Source organism: Mustelus asterias, chromosome 7 (assembly GCF_964213995.1).
Source record: "Mustelus asterias chromosome 7, sMusAst1.hap1.1, whole genome shotgun sequence".
In the NCBI taxonomy this organism is placed as follows: domain Eukaryota; kingdom Metazoa; phylum Chordata; class Chondrichthyes; order Carcharhiniformes; family Triakidae; genus Mustelus; species Mustelus asterias.
The window spans coordinates 120,164,994-120,189,138 of record NC_135807.1 but is presented as its reverse complement, the minus strand read 5'-3'; the positions used below and the strand labels follow the sequence as shown (position 1 = coordinate 120,189,138).

General features: G+C 44.4%; 1 protein-coding gene across 1 annotated transcript in view; it reads left to right on the top strand.

The window, feature by feature from the left end:
- dok6 (docking protein 6) overlaps positions 1 to 24,145 on the top strand; it is a 164,070-nt gene that overhangs the window by 46,478 nt on the left and 93,447 nt on the right. Inside the window, exon 4 of the mRNA XM_078215510.1 lies at positions 2,990 to 3,104. Coding sequence (XP_078071636.1) covers positions 2,990 to 3,104 — 115 coding nt within the window. The remainder of the gene's footprint in view (positions 1 to 2,989; positions 3,105 to 24,145) is intronic.

Genomic DNA, 24,145 nt, shown 5'->3' with positions numbered 1-24,145 from the left:
GACCCTATTGAGTTTGCCTCCACCACCACTGACGGCAGCCGATTCCACTCACCCCCCACCATGTGTTGAGATACAGTGAAAAGTCCGTCCTTGGCCTTTTGCAATGTTCTAGCGAACCCCAGCGTAAACAGGAGGAACCGCGCCTCATCTTCCAATTGGGCACTTTACAGCCTTCCGGACTGAACATTGAGTTCAACAACTTCAGAGCATGAACTCTCCCCTCCACCTTCACCCCTTTTCCATTTACTTTATTTCATTTTGTTTCATCTCATTCATCCATTTTATCGCTCTCCTTCTTTCTACCATTCTTCAGGCCAACTGCCACATTCCTCAGGCAGTCCTTTACCGAGCTGTACCTTTGTTTTGCAACTCATGCATTCTGATCACTTAATGGACACTTTCAACACCTTTGCAGCTTTCTGCATCCTCATTTACATTTCCTTTGTCCAAATCCACCACCCCTCCCTACCCTGATAACATAAATCGCTGCTGACTCTCTTTCCTCTCAGCTCTGATGAAGGGTCATCTAGACTCGAAACATTGGCTCTATTCTCTCTCTCCACAGATGCTGTCAGACCTGCTGAGATTTTCCAGCATTTTCTGTTTTTGTTTCAGATTCCAGCATCTGCAGTATTTTGCTTTTCTCTTAGGTTGATATCCAGAGTGGTTTTAGGAGGGGATTGTAGAGCTTAGCACCAAGGCAGACAGTTTGAAAAATTGGAAACCAATGTAGAGCAGCGAGCAGAGGGGTAATGAATGAATGGGACTTGGTATGAGTTTGGAGAAGGGCAGCAGAGCTTTGGCTGAGGTTCACTTTACAGAGGTAATAGAGGGGAGCCTAGCAAGAACTGCGCCCAGCAACACATTCCCTTCAAATTGCTTTTGTGTTGAAGTGGTTTCAGAGGATTGTAGATCCCATTGATTCTTCCTGTTTTTCAATCAGAAAGAGAAATGGGGCTAATTCTAGAGCGATAGAAATTCTGAGATTATAATATTTAACATATATACAACATACAATATAAAATATGGTCTTGCGTTTATACAGGACCTTTCACAAGCTCAGGAGGCCACAACGCACTTTACAACCAATGAAATGCCTTTGAAGTATAGTCACTGTTGTAACATGGCAGCCAATGTGTGCACATCCAGGTTCCACATAGTTTGACCAGATAATCTGTATTTATCATGACATTAGCCAGGGCATCAGGGAGATGAATCATGCCATGACATCTTTTACAGTTGCCAGAGAAGGTTAACATTTCCTCCAAATGATGGTACCCCTGACAGTGCAGCACTCCATTGCTACACTGAAGTGTCAAACTGGATAACGTTGACAAGTCTCTGGAGCTGGACTTGAACCCACTACCCTGCTGGCTCAGAGGCAAAAGTGCTGCCACCATGATAAGGTGGACACAATAATCTTCCATTAATATGACAAATTTGTCATTGTTTCTCCAACTGAACCACGTGAGAAAAGTAAAGTTTATTTATTAGTGTCACAAGTAAGCTTACATTAACACTGCAATGAAGTTACTGTGAAAATCCTCTAGTCACCATGCTGGGGCGCCTGTTTGGGTCAGTGCACCTAACCATCACGTCTTTCAGACCATGGGAAGAAACTGGAGCACCTGGAGGAAATCCACGTAGACATGGGGAGAACGTGCAAACTCCACACAGACAGTGACCCAAGCCGGGAATCGAACCCGGGTCCTTGGCGCTGTGACGCAGCAGTGCTAACCACTGTGCCGCTTTGTGAGCTCCTTTTATCAACATTGTTTTGGTGTTGATTCATAGAAAAGGGTGTGCTTTGGGGAATGGAAGGCACTTTTGTTTCATTCCAGCCTACATCGATGTGGTGGAAGTCATCTCTCTATGCTGGCTGTAAGAACCATAGAATCATCGAATCCCTACAGTGCAGAAGGAGGCCATTTGGCCCATCGAGTCTGCACCCACTCTCCGACAGAGTGTCATAGCCCATGCTCTATCGCCATAAGCCCACACATTTGCCCCCTAATTCCACTAACCTACCCATCTTGGGACACTAAGGTGCAATTTAGCATGGTCAATCAACCTAACCTGCACATGTTTGGAGTGTGGGAGAAAACTGGAGCACCCGGAGGAAACCCACGCAGACACGGGGAGAATGTGCAAACTCCATACAGACAGTGACCCAAGGCCGGAAGCGAACCTGGGTCACTAGTGCTGTGAATCCAGTGTGAAAATGCATTTGGGCAGTCCCAACCCAGTTCTTAGTGAGTATTGACCTAACAACAGCAAACTGCCCAGAGTCAGCTACATCATATTGTTCATCTCATTCAGAGACAATGAGGATAACTAAAATGGGAAATAGAATCGTACCATTTGATTCTGTGAAGTTTGAGCATAAAGTGAGAGCAGAGCAAAAAAGGATAGCTTTATTCTGAGAGGTTGAGATAGAATGGACATGGAGAGGATGTTTCCACTAGTGGGAGAGACTAGAACTGGAGGGCACAACCTCAGTGTGAAGGGACATTCCTTTAAAACAGAGATGAGGAAGAATTTCTTCAGCCAGAGAGTGGTGAATCTGTGGAACTCAATGCCACAGAGGGCTGTGGAGGCCAGGTCATTGAGTGCCTTTAAGACAGAGATGGATAGGTTCTTGATCAATAAGGGGGTTACGGGGAGAAGGCAGGAGAATGGGGATGAGAATCATATCAGTAATGATTGAATGGTGGGGCAGACTCGATGGGCCGAATAGCCTAATTCGGCTCCTATATCGCATCGTGTCATGGTCTATTTTGGACCAGACTTTGGTGGACTTGGTCTGGGAACACTTGAGGCTGCTACGGCATGCGGACAAAATTAAAAGATCCCAATCTCCGCAACTAACATCTCTCACCTTGATGAACACAAAAAGAAAGACACACAAAAAATCAATGATATATTCCCTTGTGAAAGTTCAAATGAACTAATGTGCCATTTTTCTAATGAAGCTGACTCTTGCTTCCAGGTAACCGAGCTGCACAGTATCAGGAACATAAGCAGGCTGCCCCGTGAGACAAAGAAACATGCTGTGGCCATTATCTTTCATGATGAAACATCAAAGACATTTGCCTGTGAGTCAGGTAAGCAATTACATGTGCATCTACAGTTTGAGGAAGTTCAGGCCGGCTCGGCAATGTAAACCCGTCCATAGTAGCATCTTCAAAACCAAAGGCTGGAAAAGCTGAAAACATCCCAACTGCCAGATCATTGGAAGTAGATATTTCCAGTACTGGCGAGTTGGAGCTATTGATTTCACAGGCATGGTGGCCCTTGTTTAACATTAAGCAACAATCAGTATCGCTCTCCTTGAATAGCAAAGTCTTGTCATTCTCTTGACATTGTTGTAAATTATGCCTTTGGGGTATAATTAATGCATTTTATAATGTAGTTTGTTATGTGGGCTATGTCATTTACATAGTGTTGCCAGTGGCACCAGCTACCTCACAACTGACACCATCATGGAGTGCAAGCTAAAAATGTAATGATTTATCGTTTGGCATGATGGGATTGAGCAGAGTGTAACTGTGTGGTTCCAATGTTGTGTAAAGGAAGGGAACCTGCAGTGATAATTATCTTTGGAAGGCACGTTGCATCACATTTGTTGGTTAAGTCGTTTCACACTCGCTGGCTAATCAATATAGCTTTTTTGCAAATAGTGATTTTGAACTGTAAGACAGAATAAATAACAGGGAGGTGGTGATTAATTATTTGCAAGATAACGGTCAGCATAGGGTTCCTACTAACAGCTGCCATTAATGAGCGTTATTTTCATGGTGGCACAGTGGTTAGCACTGCTGCCTCACAACACCAGGGACCTGGGTTTGATCCCCAGATGGGTCACTGTCTGTGTGGTGTCTGCCCGTTCTCCCTGTGCCTGCGTGGGTTTCCTCCGGGTGCTCTGGTTTCCTCCCACAGTCTGAAAGACGTGCTGGTTAGGTGCATCGGCCATGCTAAATTCTCCCTCAGTGTACCCGAACAGGTGCCGGAATGTGGCGACGAGGGGATTTATGCAGTGACTTCATTGCAGTGTTAATGTAAGCCTCCTTGTGACACTAATAAATAAACTTTAAACTTAAAAATATTCAATGAGATTTCTGGCCTATTTAAAAGTATATTTTTTTCACCTGCAATCTGCATGTCCCCAATTGCAAAAATGTATTTCAGAAAGAATTCTGTTCTCGTTTTTCCCCACGTCAGTTTCCTTTTCCTGTTGATTCATTGTAATTGTATTCTCCATAACCACATCTTTTGGCCCTTTTTAATGTCAGCTTTTCATTTATTCCATCTGTCAATTTGTCTTTTTGCCAAAATGGTAAGAAGGTTTTTTTTAAAAATATGCTCAAGAAAAGGGATAAACTCACTGGAATGCATGGATTTTAGGGGACTGCGATTTTACAATCAGTATAATTTCATTAGTAGCAAATGTAAAGTTGCAGCAAAACATGTTGTAGCTGTAATCATCATCCTTTAAGGCTTCTCAAGGTGCTAATGAGCCATGTAACAAATGTTAAATTATACAGAGTGTACTTTGTTGAAAAAATATGTCTGACTATTGGTGGGGAAAATGTTCATTTTGTGACAAGAACACAGATGCTGATGAACGCGATGAGGGGGCAACGCATGCACATGTTTGGTGTGGTGAAATATTGGTTTATTGTACAAAGGAGACATTAAACTGCCAACACATCATTATAAACAAAGTTCAAGAGCTTTGTAAAATAGACAAAGGACTGCAGATTGTTTACAATTTTAGTATCGTGAAATGCATTTCCAACACCATCTCTCCATCACCAAGACTCTTCCTCCCCCATAACGTTGTCCGTCTTCATCCCTGCCTCTGCCTAAGCACATCTGCAGCTTAAACAGTCATCCCTGCTCTTGTTACCTCCAGATTTACCTACTTCGGCACTCTCCTAGCCAACCCCTCATCTTTCACCCTTCATTAATGTTATATATTTAAGTGGTTGCATGATTGCTTTGGGAGCCGGTCACGTGATTTGGTGATGCCATTGGGGTGTTTCAAAGGCTCCTGCTTTAATTCCATTTTTCTACTCTGTTCAGCCAATTTCTCCCACAATAAATCTGCTGTTGTTATTTTGAAACTAAGTGTGCAAATCACGGGTGGAATTCTCCAGCCATTCACACCAGTGGAATTCTCTGGTCCCTCTGACAGTGCACCCTGCTCATCAGTTACCGGGCGGCGTGGGGTGGCTTCAATGGGAAATCCCATTAACAGTGCTGGGACCAAGAATCCTGGCACTAGCGAATGGCATGCCGCCTCTCACTGCTGAGAAAATCATCGCTGGGAGGCAGAAAGACTCACCCTACATCTTTTTCTTTTTGTTTGAAACCCACAATGTCTAACATAGTTCGGACATTACAATTAACTAGAACTCATCCAAAACTCTTTTGTCCACAGCTTGACTGGCATCAAGTCTTGTTCATCCATTACCCCTGTGTTGCTGACCGATGTTGCCTCCTAGTTCATTAATGCCCCCATATTAAAATCCTCATCATGATGATACAATCCCGACATGATGTCATCCTCCGTATCAATGGAACATTCTCCACTCTGCAAACCTTTGAGATCTTTGAGGCAGTCCAAAGATGTGCGGGTTAGGTTGATTGGCCATACTAAGAAAATTGCCCCTTAGTGTCCTGAGATGCGTAGGTTAGAGGGATTAGCGGGTAAAATATGTAAGGATATGGGGATAGGGCCTGGGTGGGATTGTGGTCGGTGCAGACTCGATGGGCCGAATGGCCTCTTTCTGCACTGTCGGGTTCTATGGTTCTATCTCTGTACTCCTCCAATTCTGCTCTTGTGTATCCGTACTTTTCCTAGAATCATAGAATCCCTACAGTGCAGAAGGAGGCCATTCGGCCCATCGAGTCTGCACCGACCACAATCCCACACTGGCGCTGTGAGGCAGCAATACGAATCACTGTGCCGCCCTCATCGCTTTTCATCGCTTTCATTTCATGCCTTCAACTCCCTAGGCCCTAAGCACTTGAATTTCTTGTGCAAAACTCTTTGGGTGGAATTTTTCCATCCCGCCCACCATGGGAATTAAAGTTTAAAGTTTATTAGTCACAAGTAAGGCTTACATTAACACTGCAATGAAGTTACTGAATTGTAGCGAGTGGCACAGGACCACGCAAAGATCTGTTGACCTTGGGCAGGCTTTTCCGGTCTTAGGGCGAGCGTGGCCAGAAAAAGGAGGAATGGAGGCATAGACTATTTTCTAAATGGGGAAATGTTTCGGAAATCAGAAACACAAAGGGACTTAAGAGAATCTTGAACGAGGACTCCCAAGGTTAACGTGTAGGTTCAGTCGGCAGCTAGGAAGGCAAATGCAATGTCAACATTCATGTCGAGAGGGCTAGAATACAAGAGCAGGGATGTACTTCTGAGGCTGTACAAGGCTGTGGTCAGACCCCATTTGGAGTATTATGAGCAGTTTTGGGCCCCATATCTAAGGAAGGATGTGCTGGCCTTGGAAAGGGTCCAGAGGAAGTTCACAAGAATGATCCCTGGAATGAAGAGTTTATCGTATGAGGAACGGTTGAGGACTCTGAGTCTGTACTCATTGGAGTTTAGAAGGATGAAGGGGGATCTTATTGAAACTTACAGGATATTGCGAGGCCCGGATAGAGTGGACGTGGAGAGGATGTTTCCACAAGTAGGAAAAACTAGAACCAGAGGGCACAGCCTCAGACTAAAGGGACGATCCTTTAAAACCAAGATAAGGAGGAATTTCTTCAGCCAGAGAGTGGTGAATCTGTGGAACTCTTAGCTGCAGAAGGTTGTGGAGGCCAGGTCATTGAGTGTCTTTAAGACAGAGATAGATAGGTTCTTGATTTATAAGGGGGTCAGGAGTTATGGGGAAAAGGCAGGAGAATGGGAATGAGAAAAATATCAGCCATGATTGAATGGCGGAGCAGACTCAATGGGCCGAGTGGCCTAATTCTGCTCCTATGTCTCACTATCTTATGGTCCTATCCCACCCTTTGTCTTTCCACCTGTCTGTTCTTTAAGACGCTGCTTAAAACCTACCACTTTAACCAAGCATTTGGACACCTCTTCCAATCCTTCTTTGGCTTCTTGTGAATTATTTTCTAATTGAACTCCGATGAAGCATCTTGCAATATTTAATGCGATATTTAATGCAATATAAGCGTAATATATATAGATGCAGCTTGTTGCAAACGGTTGAAAATTAAAACCAGAACATCGAAACAGAGGAAAAACTGTTAAAGATATCTGCACTAAAACACTGCACTGACCCAGAGAAGTGTTAACGTGGATTTAGCGAGGTATTGGAGATTGATTTTTAGCATTTATCAGGGAGGCAGTGGCATAGTGGTAGTCTCACTGAACTAGTAATCCACAGACCCTGGGTAATGCGCTGTGGACCAGGATTCAAATCCCACCATGGCAGATGGTGAAGTTTAATTTCAATAAAAATCTGGTATTAAAAGTCTAATGATGACCATTTCTGATTATTGTAAAACCTATCTGGTTCACTAATGTTCTTTGGGAAAGGAAATCTGCCGTTCTTATCCGGTCAGGCCTGCATGTGACTCCAGGCCCACAGCAATGTGGATGACTCTTAACTGGCCCCTGAAATGGCCCAGCAAACCACTCAGTCCAAGTGCATTTAGGGATGGGCAATCAGTGCTGGTCCAGCCAGCGACACTAACATCCCATGACTGAATTTTTTAAAAAAATTCTGTTGCCAAACATTGCGTGATGGGAGACCAGTTTCGATTTCAATTTCCATTGCATCCACTTTGGTACGAAATAATATATTGTGGGGAAGAATTTAGTTGGGCCCACTGCTCCCTTGTTCAAAGATAATTTAGCACATGAGAAAAGGCACAGCATGGTGAAGCGTGAAGTAGGAAGGAACTGGCTGGATCTCAGGAGCCAATGTTTCATTAATTTGGAAGGAAGGATATAGAAAGTGCTGTCAGTGTAAAGATTAAAGGAGGACATGGTGCTATTACCAAGTATCATATTAATCAAGTATTGTGTGATTTACAAGATATATTAAATCAACCTGTCAATCCCTCAGTTATTGTCAGCACAGGCACTTGTACACAAAGTACCCCTTCATAGAACCCTCCAGTGCAGAAGGAGGCCATTCGGCCCATCAAGTCTGCACCGACCACAATACAACCCAGACCCCATCCCCATAATCCCATGTGTTTATCCGAGCTAGTCCTACTGACACTAAGGAGCAATTTAGCATTACCAATCAACCTAACTCGCACATCTTTGGAGGAAACCCACGCAGACACGAGGGGAATGTGCAAACTCCACACACACAGTCGCCCAAGGCCGCAATTGAACCCGGGTCCCTGGCGCTGTGAGGCCGCAATGCTAACCACTGTGCCACCATGCCGCCCCTCATGGATAAGTGTGCTCCTGTGCATATCCATTGGAGGATAATTTTGCAAGACTCCCTGTGTGGTGGTGCTTTGGGGATAAGCATGGTTTGAAGATAACTATATGACAGAGTGGCTCAAATGTTCTCATTTGTACTCACTTTAATGAGGTTTAATACCTGAGTGAATTGTTGCAAAATTACAAACAATTCCCACCCATTCCACAGAAAGCATCACCTGTGCTGTTGTAAGCCTTTTTATGCTCCAACTCGTAATTTGTTTTACCTGTGATTTATAAGGGAATAAGCTGACGACTCACCCAAAGGTTTGCCGGTTTAATAACGTTTATTTGAACAAACAATTATAGATTTAAACGACAACACAATCCCCTTACTGCTCTACTCCTAGCACTGGAATACTTTAACAGTATCTAACAGTCCAATGCCCTGGCATCAGGATGTTGTAAGCGACTGATAATGCAATCACCCCAAAGAGGCCAGCTTCTGGTGTTTGTAGATCACCTTCCGGCACTCAGTTGGGTTCAAATAAAAGTAAATTACTGCGGATGCTGGAGTCTGAAAGCAAAAGAGAAAATGCTGGAAAATCTCAGCAGGTCTGGCAGCATCAGTAAGGAGAGAAAAGAGCTGATGTTTCGAGTCCAGATGACCCTTTGTCAAAGCTAAAAGGCATGAGAGAAAATGAGAGATATTTATACTGTAATGTGAGGGAATAAGGCCATTCACAGCTTCTATTTCCTCTACAGACTGCCATTAGCACCTCTTAGCCTTTCCCCTTGTTTTTGTGGCTATGACTCATCTTTCATTCTCATATCTCCCACTTTCTGTGCCTTTTAGCTTTGACAAAGGGTCATCTGGACTCAACGTCAGCTCTTTTCTCTCCTTGAAGATACTGCCAGACCTGCTGAGATTTTCCAACATTTTCTCTTTTGGACTCAGTTGGGTTCCCTCCTTCACGACTGCGATGCTGGTCTCTCTTCATTGCATGACCAGAATTAAAAAGTCCCTTTCAGTAATCATTAGCCCAAAGCTGTGAGTAGGTACGCCTTCGATTTTTAACTGGAGTTGTGGCCGATTTGACAATCTGAAACTCCATGCTTTTTCAAACACCGCTGTCTCTGTCTGAATGAATCAACCTGCTGCCTTCTGATTGCTCAGTGTGAAAATGCCCCGCAGCGGTTTAGAAGAAAAACAAGCGATGCTGCATTCTCTCAAAGTATGATGGTTAAATGTCAGGCTAAAAATCATGTCAGTTTGTTTCTTTTCCCTACATTGTGGACCGACCATCTGCTGTGTCCAAGAAGAATCACACACTTCAACAAAATGTGTCATCATTTCCACTTGAAGTAGGCACTGGCAAGGATACTTAGTAAGAGTTTTAACAACACCAGGTTAAAGTCCAACAGGTTTATTTGGTAGCAAATGCCATTAGCTTTCGGAGCGCTGTTCCTTCGTCAGGTGGAGTGGATATCTGATAGCCACTCCATCTGACGAAGGAGCAGCACTCCGAAAGCTAATGGCATTTGCTACCAAATAAACCTGTTGGACTTTAACCTGGTGTTGTTAAAACTCTTACTGTGATTACCCCAGTCCAATGCCAGCATCTCCACATCAAGGATACTTAGATCAGCGCACTGTGGTTAGCGCTGCTGCCTCAAAGCGCCAGGGACCTGGGTTCGATTCCTGGCTTGGGTCAATGTCTGTGTGGAGTCTGCATGTTCTCCCTGTGTCTGTGTGGGTTTCCTCCGGGTGCTCCGGTTTCCTCCCACAGTCCGAAAGACGTGCTGGTTAGGTGCATTGGCCGTGCTAAATTCTCCCTCAGTGTACCCGAACAGGCGCCGGAGTGTGGCATCTAGAGGATTTTCACAGTTACTTCATTGCAGTGTTAATGTAAACCTACTTGTGACGCTAATAAATAAGCTGTATATACTTGGAAGAAAGCAGATAGCTATGTTGCCAGGGAAGCGTAACGTGCGATGCCAAACAATGGTGAGAACCAGGTAGCAGTAGTTTTGATTGAATGGCCACCTGACTTGGTCAAAGGCCTAGCATGCCAAGTGCCTCCATTTAATACAATAGGGATATCAATCTTACTGGTCTGCTTCACAACAGAGCCTGGAAGAAACACTGTTGATCTGAGAATTTATGTGTCTCCTGACAAAAGACATTGAAGTATGGTCCAGACAGTGAGGAACACAATCGTGGAATATCTTCTGGCATGTCCCACATAACTGATTACCTGCACTGCAGTGTTGCATTCAGCACATTGCAATACCAGTGTTATTGGCAATGCACTCTCCACTTATTGTGAGCGTAGTCACAGAAAGAGAATGAGATTCTCTCTCTCTCTCTCTCTCCACCCCCCCCCCCCCCCCCCGCCCCCCCCCCCCCCACCCCCACCAGCGACATTATCACATCCACACCCAGCGAGGACGTGAACCTAATCACCATTAATTTGAATAAATGTAAATATTCTTAAACAGATTAACGTCCCCCGCACCCCTCCCCTCTCAAGTCAATGTGACGTCACTACTGCTCTTCAGCAGGACCAAAAGAGAAAATGCTGGAAAATCTCAGCAGGTCTGGCAGCATCTGTGAGGAGAGAAAAGTGCTGACGTTTCGATGACCCTTTGTCCAGCATTTTCTCTTTTGGTTTCAGATTCCAGCGTCCACGGTAATTTGCTTTTTAATTTGCTGAAATGACCATGCCTGGGGTGCAGAGGCTTGTGTAGCCCCGGGTGATCAGGTACATGGCAGGGCACTGCCCCTCGCACCCTGGCAATGCCAACCTGGCAGTGTCACATTGCCAGTGCCTGGGGGCAGGCCTCTAGCGAACCCCATTGGGGATTTCCCATCATGTTTGGGGAGGGGGGAGGTTGCAATGGTGGGGGTTGTGCCTGCATAGCTGTGGTGTGGGGGGGGTGGGGGGGGGGGGGGGGGCAGAAGGGACTATGCCTGCATTGTTGCAGTCAGGGGCGGGGGAGGGGGGGCTCTGATGCCCCGATGCTGATGATGGTAGGATGCCGGGTCACCCAGCTGCCGGCAACAATGTTTTGGGGGGGCGTTACCCATTCATTAAGTGTTGAGGGAATGCTTGCCCCTTTGTGGTCAAGAGTTGGGGTGTTCCCCTTGTCTGCCGAGTGTCCCAATGTCTGTGGGGAGTTTCTTTAACTTTAATTTGAGTTAAGAGCACAGGTTAAAATTAGCTCCCCAATCTCTGTGGAGCTCTCTGGGGAGAAGCACACCTGTTTGCTATTTGTTTTAGGTAAATTTTGCCATAGTCATAGAGAAATACAGCACAAAAACAGGCCCTTCGGCCCAACCAGTCCATGTTGACTTTGGTCGCTGCACCCCCACCACCCCCACAGCTAGTCCCAATTGCCTGTGTTTGGCCCATATCCCTCTAATCCTTTCCCATCCATGTACTGATCCAAATGCTTTGTAAATGTTACTATTGAACCTGCCTCAACCACTTTCTCTGGCTGCTCATTTCATATACGCATCACTCTCTGTGTGAAGAAGTTGCCTCTCAGGTCCCTTTTAAATCTTTCCCCTCTCACCTTAAACCTTTGCTCCCTAGTTTTCAATTCCCCGACCCTGGGGAAAAAGACTATCTGCGTTCATCCTATCTATGCCCCTCATGATTTTATACATCTCAATAAGGTCACCCCTCATTCTCCTATGTTCCACTTTCATTCACCAGGATAGTGGCCATATGAACTCATCAGCTAACCACCTGATTATTGGAAAACTTGCCTTCTGTTAACAGCAAAACAATTATACTAACAAAAATTGAGAATCTTGAAGTGTTCAAGACTGCCAGACATTTGACTGTGTTTTTGGCTTATCTATTTCACAGTTGATACCTCCACCTGAAAGACTAAACTTTAACAAACTAAGGAAGTCTGGAAGGATATTTCTTCACCTGTTGGACTTTAACAAAGAAAAACTTGACACCAGAAAAAAATAGGTTATTTGTGGGCAGTTTTCAGACCATTGACACAGTTAATGTCCTCCATTGTAACTGTCCACAGCCCTTGTATATTCATGCAAATGTAAAATTTTTGAGGTCAATTTTTTAAACCAGAAGTCATGGAGTCAACTTTGACAAAGGCAATATTTCCATGGAGTTGACATGCTTGCTTGGTTTGGGCCTCAGTGAAATCCAATAAACGACCCTCACAATGGAATATAGTAAAGACCAACACGCTAAAGAATTCACATTCATTATCTAACATTTATTAATTTTATGACGTTACGAACTATGCTGAAAAAAGAGACATGTTGTTGAAGCTTTTGTCTTGCCCTCATCAGGACAACTCGAAAGAATACCAAATTGTAAAGGAAACAACAATTTATACTGCATGGGAAGAGCGTGCCGAATAGTTGGCAAGTGGATTCTGATTCTTCAGCAATGCGCAAGTTCTTTACTACCAAACAGCGACAATGAACTATATACATTTCATCCAATGCAATATAAATAGATAACAAATTAACAACCTATACTTCATGTTAAAATCTTTCAAAACCACTCTGATCACAATCCGAGCCAGCAGGCAAATTGGGTGGGATTTTCCAGTTGCGTCCATCCTGAGACCAGAAATTCTTGCCCAAGGTCAACAGACCTTTAAATGGACGGTCAAACTTTTTGTCACACCCGCCACGATTGCTGTGGAGGGTGGGCCTGGAAAATTTACCTCATTGTTCCAATTGTCTGATCATTATTGTATAGATCTTCATCATCATCACCCAATGGTACTTCCTTTGGCATCATCATTCCAGAACTGATTATCCTCAGTGTAATTGACGGCACTTTCGAAGTTATTTTTTGATAATATTGGGTTCACATCTATGACCCAATGACACAGTGTTGCTCGTTTTCGTGGTCGCATTTTTCCACCCTTATCCATTCCAATGCACATTTGTCCCACATATTTTGGATGTTGTCCTTAAGAGATTTATTTATGCACACATCCAAGGATTGGGTGGCACTCGTAAGTCATAGAATTATAGAATCTACAGTGCAGAAGGAGGCCATTTGGCCCACCGAGCCTCACCGACAACAATCCCACCCAGTTCCCATCTTGTAAACCCACATATTTACAGTCCTAATCTCCCTGACACCAAGGAGCAATTTAGCATGACCAATCAACCTAACCCGCACACCTTTGGACTGTGGGAGGAAACCGGAGCACCCAGAGGAAACCCACGCAGACATGGGGGGAATGTGCAAACTCCACGCAGACAGTGACCCGAGGCTGGAATTGAACCTGGGTCCCTGGTGCTGTAAGGCAGCAGTGCTAATCACTGTGCCACCATGCCACCCTGCCAGGAATAACTGCCACATTGGCGTTGGTTGATCTCACATCACTGACTATGTTGTTGATGACGTGGGATTTGAACATGTTCCAGATGAGCAAACCTTTTTCCTTTGTGTAGCATCTTCTGGTCTCAAATTCTACACCCCTTTGATGCATTTCTTGCATCCAACTTCACCCATCCAGCCTCACTTGTGAACATGGAAAATAATGAGGGGCACAGATCACTAGTCAATATCTTTTCCCGAAGGTAGGGGAGTCCAAACTAGGGGGCATAGGTTTAAGGTGAGAGGGGAGAGATACAAAAGTGTCCAGAGGGGAAATTTTTTCGCACAGAAGGTGGTGAGTGTCTGGAAAAAGCTGCCAGAGGTAGTAGTAGAGGCGGGTACAATTTTGTCTTTTAAAAAGCATTTAGACAGTTACATGGGTAAGATGGGCATAGAGGGATATGGGCCAAATGCAGGCAATTAGGATTAGCTTAGGGGTTTAAAAAAAAAGGGCGGCATGGACATGTTAGGCCGAAGAGCCTGTTTCCATGTTGCAAACCTCTATAACTTTCTGACTCTAGTGATGAGAACGCCTTTCCGAAATTTCTCTCCAGGGAGAAAGTCACCGACGGCTTTAATCTTGTGCCATCCATCATGCCAGATGGAACCAGTGTGATCAGCATCTTCCCGTGGTCAGTTGTCTTTACAAGGAGTGTTTCTTCACCAATCTTGTTCATGGTCTTGTTTGTTGGCATGTCAAAGTTCATCGGTGTTGCATTAACATTTCCAATGCTAGCCAATTGATGTCTCTCCATGTCTGATGACAAACCGGTGGAATTTGGTGATTTTTGTCATCAGATTCAGGTGCCAGATGCTGTGAAATTTTTGTTTTCTGACGGAGTGCTAAATAGTCTTGTGCACCACCTGCCACTTGCCTTGAGTTCTGGAATAACACTTTTCTTCACTTCTCTGAGAGTGTAGAGTCCGATGACTCTGCGAGTGATAATAGGATGATTTCTTCAGGCCGGTAACCAGTTCTGCCACTTTTCTCTCCAGTTTAAATTGAGCTGCACACTTGTTATTCTTTCTTGAAGGCACCATGATGGGTCGTGTGCTACACATTAAACTCGTTGATTGACTAGAAGGCTGTTGCTAGAATTGATGGAGGGAGAAATCTAAAGATTCTCTTGTGTATCTTTAAATTAATGAACTGTAATAATTACTGGTAAGTAATCAATACACAACATAGTTTGATCCCTAATAAACTTAGGAGAAACTTTTCCATCAGATATATAAAACATTACATTTTTTTAAGGCCAATGTTATTGTGTGAACTTTTACATGAGATAGACTTTTACACAAGTATATACAATCTGTTCCTCTGTAAATATTCTAATTATTAATAAATTTATCATAGTTGCGCTGTATCAGCAAGCAATGAAATTGGGATTCTCTCTAATCCCAATGTGCTGTCCTACTAATAATTAATGTTAATTGCTGAGGCTGAGTTAGGTTATCTCAATACAGTACAGAGTGAAAGGCCATAAGGGTCATAGCAACTGTCAGTGCATGAGGATTGAGAATCATAGAATCGAATCACAGAAGGAAGCCTTTCAGGTCTTAGTGTCTGCACTGGCTCTCTCTGAAGGTATAATTTACCAAGTTCCACTACTCCCTACAACCTACTCCCCATAACCCTGTACACTCTTCCTTTTCAGATAGTCATCTAATTTACCCATGAATCCTTTGATTGAACTTGCCTCTGCCTCTTGCAGACAGTACATTCCAAGTCCCAATTTGACTGTGTGAAAAAAGGTTTTTCCTCATGCCTCCATTACTACTTTTGTCTTCTATGCCCTCTTCCACCAGTGGGAACTGTTTTTCTTTCCCCTACCTACTCTGTCCAAACCACTCATGACTTTGAATACCTCAACCAAATCTCCTCTGAACCTCCAAGGAAAACAGTCCCACCCTCTCCAATCCATCTACACAACTGGAGTTCCTCAACCCCCAGAACCATTTTTGTGAATCTTTTCTGCTCCCTCCCTCTAATGTCTTCAATAGGTTAGTGAATGGGGAAAACTGTGGCAGATGGATTTCAAGGTGGGAAAATGTGAGCTGATTCACTTTGGACTTGAAAGGATAGAAGGGTATTTTCTAAATGTTGAAAAGCTAGAAACAGAAAGTTCAGAAACTTGAGGGTTCAAGTGCATAAAATATTCATAAGTGCGAATGGAATGTAAGATTTGTAAAAGGATTGCTAGCAACACGCTCCTCTGACCGAGACACCCTCAACTCTCTCCTCTTGTTGAATTAACAATGCCTGTGATAGCCATGCTCCCAATAGAAAACTCCACTGCCCACCTTTCGCACTGCTGTCACGATATTTCAACATCCTTCCCTGTGTAAACCTCACTAATTCGAGAAAAATGGGACAAACTCATCAGTAATGGTCTTTAAATGTTACAATGACATTTTTTTAACCACTTTCTTTTAACTTTAAAAAAAATTGTTTTATTTTGCTTGGGTTGCCCTAAGATATTTTAACCATATTGTTTTTTAATTAATCACTGTTGACTGTTTACAACCAAGATTAGTATGTGCATGAGTATCTTACTGTGTCACTCATGAAACTTTTTAACATCAAAGGGGTGGCACGGTGGTAAAGTGGTTGCCACTGTTGCCTCAAAGCTCCAGGAACCTGGTCAGTTCTGCCCTTGGATGACTGTCTGTGTGGAGCTCACACGTTCTCCCTGAGTCTGCGTGGGCTTCCTCTGGGTGCTCTGGTTTCCTCCCACACTCCAAAGATTTGCAGGTTAGATGGATTGGCCATGCTAAATTCTCCTTCAGGATCCAAAGATGTGTAGGTTAGATGGATAAGCCATGAGAAATGTGTGGGCTTAAGCGGATGGGGCAGGGTGGAGGGCCTAGTTGAAATACTCTGTCAGAGAGTCGGTGCAGACTCAATGGGCCGAATGGCCTCTTCTGCACTGTAGGGATCCTATGAACTTCCTCAGTTGCACTACATTGGAAAATCCCATCAGTCTGCAGTCCAGATCAATCTTTAGTGTACCCTTCCTTTTACCCCATGCAACCAGCAGTACAGTTGTCCAATTGATTGCAACAAACAAGCCTAATAACTTGCGCTTCAAATAACTTCAGGATTGAGTCATCAAAAAGATAATCAATTAAAATGGATATTCTCCCCATTTGGATGACCCTTTATAATACAAATTGAATCTTGATAAGTGTTTGTAAATTAATTGCTGCCTTAAGGCACCAGGAACCCGAGTTCAATTCCAGCCTTGGTCACTGTCTGTGTGGAGTTTGCACTTTCTCCCCGTGTCTGTGTGGGTTTCCTCCGGATGCTCGGGTTTCCTCTCTCAGTCCTAAGATGTACGGGTTAGGTTGATTGGCCATGCTAAATTAACCCTAGTGTCAGGGGGATTAGCAGGGTAAATGTGTGGGGTTATGGGAATAGGGCCTGGGTGGGATTGCGGTTGATACAGACTCGATGGGCTGAATGACCTCCTTCTGTACTGTGAGGATTCAATGATTCTATGAACTACCGTCAGCTGCCATTTAATTCTTTCTCTCTGCCCTCATGCCACGTTACAGTACCATCCTTATCTCCAAGTTGGGTCCACCCATTGCTGATTTATTTGCTGCCCTCTGCAAATGGCCAATGGATTTATGTGTATTGCTGCCTGTCCAAGATCTGCTCTCCTCTGCCTTCCAGCGCATTGAGTGCAATTGCTTTTCCCAAAAACTGGTTCAATGCTGACGGTAGCTCCTGATGTGAGAAGTAAACACACAGACAATGCATATACTGCTAATTTTCAAATGACACTCGAGTGGCACTCGACTGGAAAGAACAGGGCTCGGAATTTCGCTCCCTGGTTGGATGCTCAGTATCGCAACATTTTGCGGCTCCATGAACCTGACCTGGGAGAAAGAGTCCCTGAAATTGGGATTTTTGTTCCAGGGGATGAAGTGCGGAGGCTGACAGGTCTGGAAGTGGGCTGGATAAAAGATCTGCCTCTGTACACTGGCACTGTGTGAAAGACTGAAAAATAAAACACAATTGAAAAATCCCTCCTACCCTCACTCCTCACCACTAACTTCCCCACAAACTGCCCATTCCCTGTCGATGCCATCTCATGACCCCCACCCACCTCTCCATGGACCCCCATACCTTTCATACCAACCTATGCTCCTCTATCCACCTCAATAACCCCTTATACCCCATGACAACCCACACCCTCCACTCATCCCCATTTACACTTTATAGCCCTTATGCCAACTTAGCACCAACCCATGCCCCCAGACATCACCCTTTGCCCTTGCCTTTTCCACGCTAACTCACCTATTATCCACCTTGGGCAAACCTCAGGAGCCGGGCTGATTATAAAACAGTTATGTCTATTGATGACATCACTATTACAAAAACTCAAAAAAAATTTCTAGACCTTGAAATTCTTCCAACTAATCTCTTAAGAAAACAAAAATTTAACTTGAACACTTAATCCCTTCCTTTGTGAAAACACAATTTTCTCTTAAGCACTTAATCTCTTATGAAAACAAATATCCATATTGTATAACCGTCTGGATCTGTCAATCAAACTGCTCACTTAACAGGCACCCCAATGTGATAACGTTAGGTTGCAAAATCAATCATGCAGCACAAATCCTATAAGGTTAGCCCTCTGGCTTATGTCAACATAGTGAAATAGCTCAAAGTGATTTTTTTTTAAACTGCATGAAATTTTTAAATTTAAAGCCCAGCAGAGTTAAATCCCAGGACAGCTTTCACAGTTCCAGGAGTCAGGAGGTTGAGCGAGACAGGATTGAAAAGGATTTGGGGTAAGAAAGTAGGAGCAGTGTGGCATCCAACTTTGCTTGAACTCCACAGAAGTTCAAGCCCATTATTACACAAAATCATGCAGGGAATTCCAAATTCTCTGGCAACTTAAGCTTTCATCCACAGAAATATATTACCTCACTCTTGTTTGAAGACCGATAAGGGTTGACGCTGGATGTTAGCAGAGCTTCACCACTTACCATTACCGTGGTTAACACCACCTCTGGGGGCTCCATCATAGTAAGAAGTTTAACAACACCAGGTTAAAGTCCAACAGGTTTATTTGGTAGCAAAAGCCACACAAGCTTTCGGAGCTGCAAGCCCCTTCTTCAGGTGAGTGGGAATTCTGTTCACAAACAGAGCATATAAAGACACAAACTCAATTTACATGAATAATGGTTGGAATGCGAATACTTACAACTAATCTAGTCTTTAAGAAACAAAACAATGTGAGTGGAGAGAGCATCAAGACAGGCTAAAAAGATGTGTATTGTCTCCAGACCGGTCACGGGCATTCGGCCTCTGATATTCGGGTAAGCGTTCTCCAAGGTGGCCTTTGCGACACACGACGGCGCAGAGTCGCTGAGCAGAAACTGATAGCCAAGTTCCGCACACACGAGGACGGCCTCAACCGGGATATTGGGTTCATGGCACACTATTTGTAACCCCCACAGAGTTTCACTGGCTGTCTTGTCTGGAGACAATACACATCTTTTTAGCCTGTCTTGATGCTCTCTCCACTCACATTGTTTTGTTTCTTAAAGACTAGATTAGTTGTAAGTATTCGCATTCCAACCATTATTCATGTAAATTGAGTTTGTGTCTTTATATGCTCTGTTTGTGAACAGAATTCCCACTCACCTGAAGAAGGGGCTTGCAGCTCCGAAAGCTTGTGTGGCTTTTGCTACCAAATAAACCTGTTGGACTTTAACCTGGTGTTGTTAAACTTCTTACTGTGTTTACCCCAGTCCAATGCCGGCATCTCCACATCATGGCTCCATCATGCCAGGGGTGCCCTGCAATATAAACCAGGGCAGGGATCCGAGTGCTTTGAAACCGAGACATTGGGAGAGGTATCCACCTGGAGTGGCAGAAAGATCCAACAGATGAAAAAGACCAGGCTGAAGACAGGCCATAGGCTTGGCTTTTTTTTGTGCTTTTGAATGTAGAGCCAGGGAAATCTGGGTTCACCACCTTTGCAATTACTGAGGGAGGCAACCTCCAGCAAGGGGCAGCCACCTCTCCCTCCAATACTCTTTCTCTTCCTCTAGGCCAGCAGTCAGTGAATCCATTCAGCGCTCCTCACACATTCTCTACCTGTTACCATCCCCGTATCATTGAATTTTACTGCACAGAAGGAGGTGATTCTGCCCCTTGAATCCATTCTGGTTTTCTCAAAGAGTTATCCAATTAGTTCTATCCCCTTCTGGACATACGAAGGTGTGAAATAGGGGCAGGAGTAGGCCATTCAACCTCTTCGAATGTTCCACCATTTAGTAAGATCATGATTGATCTGATTGTGATCTCAACTTCGCATTCTCTTCTGTTTCCACAAAGCCCTGCATTTTTATCTCCAACATCCAATTTCCCTTAAAAAGTTATGATTGTATCTGCTTCTACTCCCCTTTTAAGCAGACCACAAAAACTCAGATTAAAAACCTTTTTTTCTCATTTCTCCTCTAGTTCTTTTGCCAATTATCTTAAATCCATGTCCCCTGGTTCCTCACCCACCTGACAGGTGAAACAGTCTTTCCTTACTATTGTCATAGAACCATAGAAATCTACAGTGCAGAAGGAGGTCATTTGGCCAATTGAGTCTGCACCGACAACAATCCCACCCAGGCCCTATCCCCCCCAACCCCATGCATTTACCCCAGCTAGTCTCCTGACACTAAGGGACAATTTAGTATGGCCAATTCATCTAACCTGCATATCTTTGGACTGTGAGAGGACACCGGAGCTCCCAGAGGAAGCCCAGGCAGACACGGGGAGAGTGTGCAAACTCCACACAGACAGTGACCCATGCTGGGTATTGAACCCGGGTCTCTGGTGCTGTGAGGCAACAATGCTAACTACTGTGTTACCCGTGCCGCCCCTAGTTTTGTTGTGTGATTGGGGCCTAGATGGGGGTTCTGGGGATTGTCTATCCTCCCAAAGTATATTGCTCAAGTATGTCATCTGTCAAAACCATTACTCTTCACTGACAGCAAGTATTTGCACCTCTCCATGAGATTGGAGCTATTTCCAGCTCATTTAGTCAGAGGCCTGACTTCTCAGTGCAATGGCAACTGGGCTGACTAGTGCCAATCAGTAGCCAATACAGGGTGAAAATCACCTTCAATTGGGCAAGCTGGAAGTACAGCTCTTTCCAAATTTCCAAGGGCTAGACCTGCCGCAGAACCCCTGGATGCCTCCTATGGAATCTCAGTGTTCCGCGGAACTCGGTTTGGGAAAACCTGTCCTAATGCAAAAGCCAAATATAAATGTGGTGCTGATGATACCTCGTTGTCTGGAGAGAAAAATGCATCTCAAGGCAAGGAAAACTGTTTTGTCTCGATTTATTTGAAGGGATCACAGGAGAATGTTTATCTTCCCAGTCCTTTATCTTTCCCAGGCATGAAATCAATCACTTTCTGGATGTTCTCTTTAAAGATGCAACTGTCTGCACCACACAAGAGTCCCTTTCTGCAATCCATCCTCTGATATCCATCCACAAGAGTCCCTTTCTGCAATCCATCCTCTGATATCCATCCACAAGAGTCCCTTTCTGCAATCCATCCTCTGATATCCATCCACAAGAGTCCCTTTCTGCAATCCATCCTCTGATATCCATCCACAAGAGTCCCTTTCTGCAATCCATCCTCTGATATCCATCCACAAGAGTCCCTTTCTGCAATCCATCCTCTGATATCCATCCACAAGAGTCCCTTTCTGCAATCCATCCTCTGATATCCATCCACAAGAGTCCCTTTCTGCAATCCATCCTCTGATATCCATCCACAAGAGTTCCTTTCTGCAATCCATCCTCTGATATCCATCCACAAGAGTCCCTTTCTGCAATCCATCCTCTGATATCCATCCACAAGAGTCCCTTTCTGCAATCCATCCTCTGATATCCATCCACAAGAGTCCCTTTCTGCGATCCATCCTCTGATATCCATCCACAAGAGTCCCTTTCTGCAATCCATCCTCTGATATCCATCCACAAGAGTCCCTTTCTGCAATCCATCCTCTGATATCCATCCACAAGAGTCCCTTTCTGCAATCCATCCTCTGATATCCATCCACAAGAGTCCCTTTCTGCAATCCATCCTCTGATATCCATCCACAAGAGTCCCTTTCTGCAATCCATCCTCTGATATCCATCCACAAGAGTCCCTTTCTGCAATCCATCCTCTGATATCTTGTAGCTTTCAGAAGGAACCTTTAGGATCCTTTGTTTCCGTAACTCTAAAAGTGAGATTTTATTACCTGGTTGACAACGCTGAGAAAAGGCACAAACCACACACGTGGTGGGGTAAAGCTTGCCTTTGTGCGACCGTGTAAAATGAGTCATTGCAAGCCCACTGCTGCTTTTTATCTCTCCTGATTTTTATTTCAATTAAATCACCCATTTTGTTCACGGGCAACGTCTACACTTAGTGACCCAGAAGAGACCATCTGTTGGCATCACCTTTCCCAATAAAAAATAAGTTCAGAAAAAAAATCATTATCTTTTCTGATGAGGACTTGATTATTAGTCCATTAGTTCTGGACTGGAAAGAGGAAAAATGTTTGCATATTGAGCTTGTGGAATTATTACGGCATAGGTGGCCATTCGGCCCATTAAGCCCATTTTGTGTCTCCAGAGCAAAGCAATGAGTCTTAGTCCCCTGCTCTATTCTCTTTGCATTGCAAGTTTATTTTCTACAAGTCCCTATTAAAATTCCTTGAGAAATCATTCATTTATGGGCAGCACAGTGGCACAGTGGTTAGCATTGCTGCCTCACAACACCAGGGACTCCGGTTCAATTCCAGCCTCGGGGTCAATATCTGTCACATTCTCCCTGTGTCTGCATGGGTTTCCTCCGGATGCTCCAGTTTCCTCCCACACTCAAAGATGTGTGGGTTAGGTTGATTGGCCATGCTAAATTGCCCCTTAGTGTCAGGAAGATTAGCAGGGTAAATACATTGGGTTGTGGGGATATAGCATGGGTGGGATTGTTGTCTGTGCAGGCTCAATGGGCCGAATAGTCTCCTTCTGCACTGTACGGATTCTTTGATTCTATTCTATGATTTCTGCTTCCACTGTCCTCATAGACATTGAGTTCCAGGTTATTACCACTTACTACATAAGTTCTTTCCCACGTCCTGCGTGCATCTTTTGCTAAAACTCTACATCTGTGTCCTCTTGTCCTTGTCCTGTGATTGCTAAGCTGAGTGCTGTAGACAACTGAACTTTCCAATCTTAGCAACAGTGGAAGTCTAGATTGTTGGGAGTTCTGATTAAGTCAGTCTTTAATGTTATTTCACTGCCACATTAACTGCTGGCCCCTTTCTCTTTCTGTATTAATCCTTCCAGTGTTGATTAGGCACTCCAACCTTCTGGCTTCTGGTTCCTTCTAGCCCCGCATACCATGAGCTAACGGGAGCAATTTTTTTCCTTGACTACCTAATGCAGACCTGTCATAATCTTCCACACCTCTCATATCTTCCCTCAAACCCCTTTGCTTCAAGGAGAACAGCCTCAATTTCTCCCGCCCAAACTTGTAGCTAAACCCCATCCCATCACTGAAACCATTCCTAGAAATCTCCTCAGCACTCTCAAGGGCATCATGTCCTTTCTAAAGCGTGGTGATCAGAACTAGATCCAGTACTCTAGTTGTGGCCTAACCAGCAGTTTATAACTGTTCAGCAAAACTCTTTGGGGGGAATTTTCCCACCCTACTTGGCACAGGGATCGTAGCGGGCGAGGGAGACGGACCATGCGAAGGTCCATTGACATTGGGCGGGATTTTCCAGTTTTGGGACAAGCACGGCTGGAAAATCCCACCTGATGTTTTTGTACTCAATGTCTTTATTAACGAAGCCCAGGATTCCGTATGCTTTGCTAACCACTGTCTCAATGCGTCCTGCCATGTCCTTCAAAGATCCATGAACGTGAACCCCCAGGTCTCTCTGGCGCTGCACAATCTAATTGAACCATGAAGCCTATCTTGCCTCTCTCTACTCCTTCTGCCAAAGTGCATCACCTCGCACTTCTCTGTATTAAATATCATTTGCCATTGAAAGCCCATTCTGCTAGCCTGTTAGCACCATAGAATCCTACAGTGCAGAAAGAGGCCATTCGGCCGATCAAGTCTGCACCGACCACAACCCCACCCAGGCCCTAACCCCATACATTTACCCTAGCTAGTCCCCCTGACACTAAGGGGCAATTTAACATGGCCAATCCACCTAACCTGCGCATCTTTGGACTGAGGGAGAAAACCGGACAAGGAGAGAATGTGCAGACTCCGCGCAGACAGTGACCCAAGCCGGGAATCGAACCCGGGTCCCTGGCAATGTGAG